The 11,943-nt window shown below is 46.0% G+C and overlaps 1 protein-coding gene across 2 annotated transcripts in view; it reads left to right on the top strand.

Annotated features, from left to right (window-relative positions):
- The window catches only part of TRPC6 (transient receptor potential cation channel subfamily C member 6), a 95,425-nt gene that overhangs the window by 1,641 nt on the left and 81,841 nt on the right, over nt 1–11,943 (top strand). For both annotated transcript variants that reach the window (XM_019525234.1, XM_019525233.1), the window contains exon 2: nt 8,420–8,605. In XM_019525234.1, the coding sequence (XP_019380779.1) occupies nt 8,420–8,605 (186 nt within the window). The remainder of the gene's footprint in view (nt 1–8,419; nt 8,606–11,943) is intronic.

Here is an 11,943-nt window from a genome sequence, read left to right as displayed (position 1 = left end):
TTTCTGGAGTTTCCCATTTAAACGGGGGGGTTGGGGGGGGGGGGGGGTTTGTGCCTGAGAACAGCAATCCTGAGGTCAGGTCCAGGGAACCTGAAAGTGTTCTGCCAAAAGCGTTCGAGTCTTTCTGCAGTTGGTATCAGATTGGCATTTATTCATTCTTACATGTAGAGATCACCCTGTTTGTTTAATAGACAGCAGAGGGGCAATGTAAACATGGGTTGAGATATATGACACTGGTGGAGTTCCAGGTGAGTGAATGAATGTTAGGACACCTATACACGTGCAGGGAGGCTGCTCTGATGCACTGTAACTACTGAAGCAATTTTCCTGTCAGGGATAAAGTTCTTTATGGCCTTTAATCTCTCCCTGAGGGGGATGTTGGTAAACAGAGATGTGACGTCCATAGTAGCTAATGTAACATTTGCTGGAAGCTTGTCAACGGAATCCAGTTTCTTTAAGAAATTTGTGGTGTGTTTCAAATAGCTGGCAGTGGCATATGGGGAGAGTTAACATAGCCAGAAACTCCCTTTGTGATGGTGCTAATACCAGAGTCAGTGGCACATCCTGAGTTTCCAGGTGTGTGGATCTTGGATAATAAGTCCAAGTTGCCTGGCCTAGGAGGTGGAAGCAGTAATCCCCTCCTTTGTTTCCAGAGGTAGTTTCATTAAGAGTTTATTTAGTTCATGGTAATGTTGTGCCATAGGGTCCTCTGTCAGGAGTTGGTAAAACTCTGTGGTGGAATGTCGTCTCTCGGCATCCTGTTTTGTCCATGACAACAGGCACACCCAGCTTCTTGTATGGTAATATCATGCAACATTATCATACAACTATGCCATGGCCAAGGCAGCTGGGGGAATAAGCTACTCCAGAAAAGAGGCTGATATACTTGGCATCCCTTGTGAAGCAAGGGGGAAGCAGGGGCTAAATTCTGATGGTTTGGTCCTATGTATGCACTGCCTCTCCTGCAGCAGATTGCAAGGTGCTGTCACACATGCTCTTGTGATTGGATTGAAATTTTATTTTTCTTGTAAGTAGTAATATTTGCTACTGCATCCTTCCTCCTTGGTAAGTTATGGTGACCTCCTGTAAGACTAAAAATATTACATTTTGTGAGTGGGAGGGATAGGGGGGAGTGGAGAAGTGGGGAGATCAGTGGATGTGCTATACATTGATTTTTAGCAAGGCTTTTGGTACAGTGTCCCACAACATTCTTGCAGGGCTGTCAGACAAGCTTAAAAATGTGATCATGATTATTTGCGTGATTAAAAAAATTAGTCACAATCACTGTTTTAATCGCACAGCTAAAAACTCAGAATTGTATGCAGAAAAAGTCAAAATCATATAGGTACTTCGAATGGTTGGGGGGGTGGGTGTGGCGTGTGTCTGGGGAGAGAATTTGTGAAAGTGTTGGGGGCTGTGGGTGTGTGTGCAGGGTTTGGAGCCCAGGGAAGGAGGCTGCTCACAAGCGGGTCTGGTGCCCGGGGAGGGGGGACCCCCACAAGATGTCCAATCTGAGCAGGGTCACCATGGAGCTGCCTTGGGCCTGGGGCACACCCCCCAACCAAGCACAGCCCCAGCGGCAGTGGGCTTATTTCAGTGGCAGCCGCAGGCAACCCAGGCTGGGAGCAGCTGCTCTGGCCTCAGCCCTGGCCAGGCCCAAACTTCCCCACTTACTTGCTCAGTGGGTCCCAGGAGGTCCTGATCTGCCCTGGGCCTGAGGATGCCAGGCAGCCCCACTGTGGCCTAGCGCCAACTTCTGTAAACCCCAATTCTGCCAGCCCAGCTGCTTGGGGCTCTGGGTAGAGGCTGAGGGTGGGTCGGTGCACCCTCCCTGCCTTCCTGCTGCAGCTGCCCGGAGGCCATGTCCCTGCACGGACCCACTGTGGAAGTGGGGTTCCATGGCACCCTTGGGCCCCATGTGGGTGCTCAGGGTGGGTTGGGAGCTCTGGCACAAGCTGCCTCTAGGCCTGCAGGTCCCTGAGCATCCTCAATCTGGGCCCCCAGGGAGTGGTGCAACAGCGGCCTTGCACCTCTGCGGAGACAGCTGCTGCCAGCAGGCAACAGCAGGATTCCCAGGGAGTCCCCTACAACCTGATTCCCTTACCAACCTGATTATCTTCTATGATGAGATAACTGGCTCTGTGGAAGTGGGGAAACCAGTGAATGTGGTGTACCTTGATTTTTAGCAAGGATTTTGATAGAGTCTCCCACACCATTCTTTCAGGAAGCTAAGGAAGTACAGGATAAATGAATGGACTGTGAAGTGGATAGAAAACTGGCTGGATATTTGGGGTCAGAGGGTAGTAATCCAATGGTGTGATGTCTAGTTGGCAGCTGGTATCAAGTGGAGTGCCCCAGCTCTTGGTCCAGTCATTTTTTGTTTAATATGTTCTTTAACAAATTGGAAGATGGCATGCAGTGCTCCCTCAGTATGTTTGCAGATGACACCAAGCTGGGGGGAGTAGTAGATACACTGGAGAGTAGAGCTAAGATTCAGGGTGACCTAGGTAATTGGAGGATTGGGCCAAAAGGGATCTCATGAGGTTCAACAAGGAGAAGTGCAAAGTTCTTCACTTAGGACGGAACAATCCCATGCATCGGTACAGGCTGGGGGCTGACTGGCTGGGCAGGAGCTCTGCAGGAAGGACCTGGGAGTTACAGTAGACAGTAAGCTGTATATGAGCCAGCAGTGTGCCCTTGTTGTCAAGAAGGCTGATGGCATACTGGGCTGCATTGGTGAGTGTATTGCCAGCAGGGCAAAGAAAGTGATTTCCCCCCTCTATTCAGCACTGGTGTAGCTACATCTGGAATACTGTGTCCCATTTTGGGCCCCCCACTACAGAAAATATGTGGACAAATTGGAGAGAGTCCAGTGGAGAGCAACAAAAATGGTGAGAGGCTGGGGGACATGACTTCTAAGGAAAGGCTGAGTGAACTGGGCTTATTTAGTATAGAGAAGACATGACTCTGAGGGGATATAATAACAGCTTTTATCTACCTGAAGGGTGATTGAAAAAGGATGGAGCTGGACTGTTCTCAGTGATGGCAGATGACAGAACAAGGAATAATGGTCTCAAGTTGCAGCAAGGGAAGTTTAGGTTACATATTAGGAAGAATTTTCTCACTAGGAGGGTAGGAAAACATTGGAACAGGTTACCCAGAGAGGTGATGGAAGCTCCATCCTTTGAGGTTTTTAAGACCTGGCTAGATAAAGCTTTGACTGTGATGATCTAGTTGGGGCTGGTTCTGCTTTGAGCAGGAGGTTGGACTAGATGACCTCCTGAGGTCCCTTCCACCCCTAACTTTCTATGATTCTATGGTGAGGGTGAGCTTTCCCATGCTGCACTACAGCTGGGCAGCACAGACAGTGCCAGAGGCAGTGGTCAGGTCTTAGTGCTGGCCCATGTCAGACCCAAGCTTGACCATTTTGACTTATCTTTAGGAAGTGTTGCTGAGCGCTCACCTGGACAATCCTTTTTAGTAACTCCTGACTCAGCTTTCATTAATAATTGACTTGTAGTTACCACCCACTAATAAATAATAATGTTCTTAAAATTCTCATAAAATAACTCTTTAGCCTGGAGAAAGACATGCCATTTTTCCTGGGGAGTTTGTTAAAAGGAAAACTCCTATCAGCATAGAAATTCTCTCTAGTATAATGACTTGGGATCTGCCCTTACACACTTGGGTTTCATCACCCCCCCATAGCTATTGCGTAGTGTAACAGGAGGGATGGATGGTATCAGTTCTAAAGAGTCAAAGGTACAGTGCCCCCTATGCTCCCATTCTTTCCCCTCCCACAACCAAAGCATGCCTACAGCACTAGCTGTATTATTCACTCAATACAATGCTAATTTATTACATTAGAAGTATCACCTCCAGCTTCTTTGTCTTCCGATAAATATTGAATTTTACAAAACAGAACAAAATCCCCCAAACTTTTAACTAGTGAAAATAAAGAAGGTTTAAAATTTAAATGTATGAGGCAGGAATCGAAGACCCAGTGGCCCAGACAGGTAGTTATTCTGGCAAGCCCAGCCCCACAATGAAGAACCCTTTTCCTTTCTAAAGTCTACACTTCACAATTTCATGTGTTAATTTTATACACATGACTCTTCTCTTAGAAGTCAAAGTTAATACCTATGGGAACTTTTACACGTGCTCTGACACGTTCTCGATAGAAGGCCTCGCAACAGATTCGAGTCTGCTGGAGTGTTCTACTCCGAATGCTCCAGCGTGCTGCAGCATCTCATGTATTCAGCTTTCCTGAATTTCAAAATGGCATCAGGGGAGCTGAAACTAAAGTTCATCGAATGAGCTTTGGTTAAAGCACCCCCACCACCTTTTTGAAATGCAGGGCTCTGAATACATGACAAGCTGCAGGTGTTTTAACTGCAGCGACTCCTGAGAGCCGCTTAAATTAAAACACACCTCCCCATGCCCCAGAGCACTTGTATAGGTGCCCTGTATGACTAAAGTTAAGCACCTTACAGTTTGTATGATTGGGAACTAAGTTCTTTTCTGGGCACTCAAGTTGAATTAAAAAGAAGATGAAACCTAAACCAGAAAAACAGAGATCTTAGCTCACTGCTCCCTATTCCCATCTGCAGTTTTTGCAAGCTGTAATAAAAGAGTGCGCATCCAACACTGCACTGTTGATGATTTTCTAAAATAAAGTAAGATAAATAGCCCTGTTGTTTTTCCTGATCAACTGAAATACAAAGTAACAACATAAATTATTAAAATCAATTAACCCTCTCTACCATCTTCCTGACATGCTCTCTCACTCTCTCTCTTTCCCTCTCTCTCTTTCATACATACAGGCAGATCCTCTCCAGCCCCTTAGATTCCCTCAGCCCTAATTTCCAGTATTCCCTGCTCTTACAGGGAGCAGAAGGTAGTGTCCCTGACAAACTTCAGCTTTTTAAGATTGTGTCCATTCTAAAGTCACATGGCCATAACAGAGAGCTCATTCACTGGCACCCATTTACTTCTGTCATATGCTGAAGGGGCTTCAGTTTAGGTGGTACCTCTAGTGATTGAAGGTGCTGTGTGTTGTAGGACAATAGGTATTCTTTTGTGTTTGCCACAAGCAAAATGCTTAGATAAGCTTAGCCTCTTCTGGATGCTAAAATACACCAGAATGCCATACCCAGAGCCTAAATTCAAGTAGTATAGTTTCATAGTTTCATAGTTTCTAGGGTTGGAAGGGACCTGAGCAGATCATCCCCCAAAATATACATGTGGTTCTCTAGCTGCTTTTTAAAGGTGAATATATAATTTTCATTTTGATAAAAATAAAATTTTCAAAATAACGAAAGATGGTAGACTTTGTAAAATGCAACTTTAAATTTTTTTTGCCAATTGTTAATCACTAGATATATAAAAAGTATATATAGATCACACCAGAAGACATGAATGACACATGCCCCCAGAGGCTGGGTGGCGGGGAGGGCACGGCGACCACCTGTAGGTGGCGGTGGTCAGCAGCAGGGACATGGCAGCAGTGAGCAGGGAGCTCCCTCAGGCAGCCATGGTATTGTCGGCAGTGGGAGGGGGTGTGAGCACTAACTGGCAGCTGACAACCACCCACAGATGCTGCCGGCAGTGTCAGCAGCGAGGGGAGGGGGTAGCGAGCAATAACCACCTGCTGGCGTCGGCAGCACTTCTTTCAGGAGGTGCATCGCCAATCTCGGGGTGCACATGCAACAGTGTGCACCCCCTACTCATTGCCAATGCCAGAAGATACAGACATATGCTATAATCCCTTTGATTGATGTACTGAATTGGGGTTTTTCTTCAGTTTTTTTCAAGAAAGTTTTGCTCTGTAGCTGACATCTTCATTGCAAAGTATGAGTAATTCACAAGGCCTTGTTAAGACAGAAAGAAAGACATAACCTTAGCCCAGGCAAGATAGATAAAATGTGTAAAGTGGCTTTGATTCTGAGCTTTTTCAATATTAGCTTGGAACTTCCAGGCAAAAGGAAAATACAGAGCATCCATTTCTAATCCTGTTCAAACAAACAAACAAATATATAAAATTGATCTCATAGCAAGAAACATGGGGGGGGAGTGTTGTTACTATCTTCGTATCTTTTTTTGAGAGAGAGAAAATTGGTTTATCTGCTTTCCACTTCCATAGCACTACAACTTGTCATGACATTGTTCATTTCAGTGCTTGGCTTCTGGCATCTTCTTTGTAGGATAACTGCATTAATATTCCTTGCAACTTCGTGACAAATCTGCAATGTCTAAACTAAGATGACATTATTTAAAAAAATGAATTACAGGTAGGTTTATGCAGACGTGATAGTTTATATGTGACTATTTTTACGCTGTTTGAGTAATCACCTGATTGGAATGCAGTGCAAAACTGGGATGCAATCATCCTGATAATCTATTGGAGTAACATGCTGGTTTTGTGGTGGAGTGTGGGAGTACCCAGCTTTTGAAAAACAAGCATATCCGAGGGCATGTCCTCAGGAAGTAAACTTGGACCAGTTCTTCATTCCCATGGTAGTCATCTACCTTCAGGGATATTCCCAGAGGTGTTCCCAGGATACACCTGTTTCCAGAGGATGACTACCTGAGAGAGAGAGATTCAGAAGGAAGGAATAGAGAAAAGGTTGAGAATGGGTTTATTAACTGAGGAGAGGAGAGAGGAGTGAAAATGAGTTATGGTGATAAAGTACTCATAGAAAATTAAATCAGATATGAAAAGCAGTGATCAGGATAAAAAGCCATAGAGGTCCTCCCGCCTCTCTGGACAAAGTCCCAAGTTTCATTCTTTTATGACTTAATTTTTAGTAGTAATATAATTATTGGAAGCATCAAAGTTGATGGACTGAGGACTGAATACATTGAAAAGGATCCTGTGCCTGTGGAAGGGGTTCTGGGAAGCAGCTATGTATATGGTATAACTTTATTAGTACACAGAGAGGTAGCTTTCAATAGTAGACAAGCTGGAGGAGCTGACACACATCAGACATCCTTCTGTGAGTTTCTGTTTTTTGCCTTCTTTCCCTTTTTGGGGGGGTAAGATGACCATGTCATTAACCTTCCACTTATGTAAATTAATAAAAGGGTAATATGACCTCCCTACTACTAATCAATATTCTCATTATGCATCCGAGTGAGACTCTTTCTGAAATACTGTGATGTATTCTGGTGTTATTAAACATGGATGATGAGCAACTGGAAAAGGATCAGAAAAGAACTGTGTAAAGGCCTTGTTATACTGTAATTTTAGGTAGCTCCTGGAACTCTTAACCCTTGGATTGTCCACACATTAACACCTTAAAGTGGTTTTAAGCACTTGTTATGTGGCTCAAAGTTATGCCACTTCAGGCAGGATTACCTCTGATCTGGACTACCCAGCTCCTGTTCTGTTTAGGTGTGGCCACTCCCCATAGACATGCCACCCAAGCTGAAGTCCTCCAGTATCCCAGGATCTCTCAGACCCCCACCCATAGAGCGCGGAAAGATGCCTGTCCTGGTTCACCAGCCCTTTTGTGGCAATTTACCGCTACAGCTTCTAGCCCTGCCCCTACTCACCAGGCCTCTAGTGGCAAGTCACAGCTGTGCAGGTGGGAGACAGAGAAGGTTTCTAGACTATTGGAGTAACTGCCCCAAATTCCAAGCCAGCAGTAACACCAAACAACACTTGTGAGTCTCACAGCCTCAGGTGCAACAAGGCTCTGCATGACTAAGGGTCTGAAAAAAGCAGCCTTCTGGTGAGAGATTAGAGGAGCTCCATGTATTATCTTATCCAATTCGAAGGCTATGCATATGTCCATGGAGCAAAAATTTCTGATAAAACACAGTTCAGTTTAGCAGACAAAGATGAAGTAGTTTGCAGCAAAAGTTAGATTCAAAACAGAAAGCTGGAACAGTTGATTTACACTAAGAGGAATTAATCATTAGAATAATTTACATAAGGATATAACGGGTTCTCTTTTATTTCGTGTTTAAATCAAGACTGGGTATCTTTCTAAAATAAATGCTATTGCTCAAGAAGTTGTTAAGGGTTTGATGTAGGAACTTAATGACATTCTGTAATATTTACTGTGGGGAAGATCTTGCTAGATAGTCAATGCTCTCTTCTCGTCTTAAAATTGATGTAAGTGAAATTCGCTTCTTCATTAAACTGGCATGACTCTGCTGATTTTTAATGGCTGCATTTGTCTGTATGTACTTTCAGATTCACGTCATGAAAAAGGTGGAAAAATAACAGCTATTTGACAGGGGCTATGTGCATGTACTGTGGGTGTTCTTGTTTCTCTTATGTGACCATAATGACAAACCTATTACTATCTAAATAATTCAAAATCATATTATGCCATTTAACAACTGAATTTTTTTTCTTCCGCGTAGTCTGGAAAGGGATGCTAATTTCTTTTTTCTTTCCCCACCTCTCTAGAATGACTACAAGAAATTGTCTGTTCAGTGCAAGGATTTTGTAGTTGGACTTCTTGATTTATGCAGAAATACTGAAGAAGTGGAAGCTATTTTGAATGGAGATGTGGAGATGACCCATAATAATGGTGAACATGGTCGCCCCAGTCTCAGCCGTTTAAAACTTGCCATTAAATATGAAGTCAAGAAAGTAAGCCACTGTATTAATAAAATAGCAGTTTACATTGTCACTCCTATGAAGGTATATTATTATTCCTTACGTGTAGCAAGGTAGCATTCCAGACACCCCAACTGCTATCTGAGTCCTACTGAAAAGTGAACTGGGACAAGCAGTAGAAGAGTCCCTTCGCCAGAGAAACTGACACGTAAATAAAGAACAGATATGAAGGCTGAATGCTGCTTACACTCATACTGAAAGATTACAGTAACAGTGTTGTATTGCTAGTCAGCTACTAACAAAATTTACAGGTTTTGCTGATTTATTTATTTTGAGAAATGAGAGGTAATTAATGTGCCTTCTAAAATCATTGTATATATTTATTTATAAAGAATAATGTAGTATGTTGTCATACTGACTGTAGGTTAATAAGTAATATATTTACTGTCAAGCCTTGACTATTTTGGAAGGCAAATAGATGTGTAACATTTTCTAGTTTATGGAATATCCTTATCTGTCATTGCAGCTGGTTTGTGCCACAATCTGTGGTAATGCAGATGTGCCAACTTTTCAAGAACCGTGGATACTAGCTTGCTCATTGATCCACATTGCTTTGAATATATCACCTGTATGATTTGGTCCTTCTACCAGTTCCTAGTTCATTTTCTTGCCAGTTTAATGCCTTGGTCTGGATCTTGAATGCAAATTTTGTTGAATTCCTTGATTCATAAATGCAAATCATATGCAAGACAGGGAGAGTAAAGCTCTAGAACATCAGAATAAGAGCATAAAGAATTTATATGTCAATAGGCCAGGGGCAGGCAAAATACAGACCGTGTGCGTCAGGCACTTTCATCTAGCCCACGGCATGCACCAAGGAATTGCGTCTCACCCAGGCCTTCTGCCAACAAGGCTGGGAGTGAGGCACCCACATGTATGCACCCTCCAAATATACACTATTATGCCTCACTTCCACCATTGCAGGCAGAAGGGCCCAGCCTGTTCAGCACACAGCTTCTGGGTGGGCTGCTGCTGCCACTTCTGCAGCCCCCAGGGACCTGCTCTGCTTCCCTGGTCTCCCACTGGCAGCAGGTAGAGAAGAAGTGGGGGTGAAGCTGCAGCTGGGCAGGAGCACAGAGCCCACACCCAGGTGGGTAGTGGCAGCACAGAGCTCAGCTGGACAGAGTGTGCGGGAGGGAGGGGGGCCATGGGGACCTCCCTACATTACCTCCGTAGTTTCATAGTTGGTAGGGTCGAAAGGGACTTGAGCAGATCATCAAGTCCGACCCCCTGCCATGGCAGGAAAGAATGCTGGGGTCAAATGACCCCAGCAAGGTGTTTATCCAGCCTCCTCTTAAAGACCCCTAGGGTAGGAGCCAGCACCACTTCTCTTGGAAGTTGGTTCCAGATCCTAGCCACCCTGACAGTGAAGTAGCTCCTCCTGATGTCTAGTCTGAATCTACCCTCTGCCAGCTTGTGACCATTATTTCTAGTCACTCCTGGTAGTGCTGAGAGGAACAGGGACTCCCCCAGTGCCTGCTGGTCCCCCCTGACTAGTTTGTAAATGGCCACTAGATGTCTCCTCAGCCTTCTCTTGTGGAGGCTGAACAGGTTCAGGTCCCTTAGCCTCTCCTCATAGGGCCTGCCCTGCTGCCCCCTGATCATGCGAGTGGCCCTCCTCTGGACCCTCTCCATGCTGTCCACATCCCTCTTGAAGTGCGGCGCCCAGAACTGGACACAGTACTCCAGCTGCGGCCTGACCAGTGTCGCATAGAGGGGGAGGACCACCTCCTTGGCCCTGCTTGTGATGCATGTGTGGAAGCAGGACAAGCATCCACACATGTATGGTTGGCCTTCCTGACCAAGTCCCCACATGGTCGGTTTATGTTATTTTGGCATCAATAATGACTCCAAGATCCTTTTATGCCTCTGCACTGACGAGAAGGGAGTTCCCCAGCCTGTAGGTATGCTGCTGGTTCTTCCTCCCCAGGTGCATCACCTTGCAATTGTCAGTGTTGAAAGCCATCCTGTTCTCATCCACCCACCCCTGTAATCTGTCTTGGTCCAATTGCAGCCTATTCCTCCCTTCTAGCATACCCACTTCCACCCACATCTTAGTGTCATCTGCAAATTTGAACAAGGTGCTTTTTACCCCCTTGTCCAAGTCGCCAATGAAGAAGTTGAACAGTGCAGGCCTGAGGACCGAGCCCTGTGGAACCCCGTGGCCCACATCCCTTCAGGTCGAATATGACCTGTCCACCACCACTCTGTGGGTGTGGCCCTCCAAGTAGTTAGTGACCCATTTGACTGTGTAGGTGTCAACGCCAGAGTCTCCTAGTTTTTTAATGAGAATGGGGTGAGAGAGCATCGAAGGCCTTCCTAAAGTCCAGAAAGACTACGTCCGCTGCTACACCTGCATCTAAGGATTTTGTGACCTGGTCATAGAAGGCCACCAGGTTGGTCTGATAGGACCTGCCTCTAGTGATCCCATGTTGGTTGCCCCTAGCATAATCTCCCCTGCTGGCCCCTCGCGGACATGCGCCAGGATAATTCTCTCAAAAAGCTTGCCCAGGATCGAGGTAAGACTAACTGACCTATAGTTTCCTGTGTCCTCCTTCCTCCCTTTTTTGAAAATGGGAACCGCATTGTAGTGCACAGCCCTTATAGGCAGTGGCTGCAGGAGAGGGCACTCAGGGCACTGGTGCCGGGCGAGGTTCAGTTCCGGCAGTGCTGCCCATCACGGTGAGGGGTGCAGCCTCTGCTGGGCAGTTTGTATCACGGCAGTCCCTGCCATGGAACAGTTGGCACAGGAGGGAAGCCCCAGGCTCTGGAGTCAGCTGCCTTCTCCGCCTCCCAGGGGAAGGCACCTGGGGCTCCCTCCCATGCCACACAGCTCCAGAGGGGAAGACAGCCAGCTCCAGCACCTGGGGCCCATATTGAGCAAGTGCACTTGTATGGTGGGGAGCACCAGCAATACCAACTGCCCCATGGAAACTGCACCCCTTGCCACAATATGCAGTGCTAGCCAGAGCCGTGGCCTGCCGGGCACCAACACCGTAAGTGCCCTCACCTTCTGCTGCTGCTGCACCATGGCAGGAGTGCAAGGGCATCCCCACACCCTCCACCCTCTCTCACACCCCACAAATGCCACACACCCATACCTGACCCCCACAACCCCCCATATATACACAACGCGCAACATAAACTATGTCCCCATACACTTCCCCATTCCTCGTCACAACCCCCCCACACTCTACCATACACCCCCCACCATATACACACTCACACCTACACATGCCTGCAAGCTCAGCAAATGAAAAGTGGAAACAAAGGTAAGAAACGTTCAGGTATGTATTGAGAGCTGAAGAGAT

Source organism: Gavialis gangeticus, unplaced genomic scaffold (assembly GCF_001723915.1).
Source record: "Gavialis gangeticus isolate Ggan-Ray unplaced genomic scaffold, GavGan_comp1, whole genome shotgun sequence".
NCBI classification, from domain to species: domain Eukaryota; kingdom Metazoa; phylum Chordata; order Crocodylia; family Gavialidae; genus Gavialis; species Gavialis gangeticus.
Note: the sequence above shows the minus strand (reverse complement) of the source record. Positions and strands in the feature narration are given on the sequence as shown.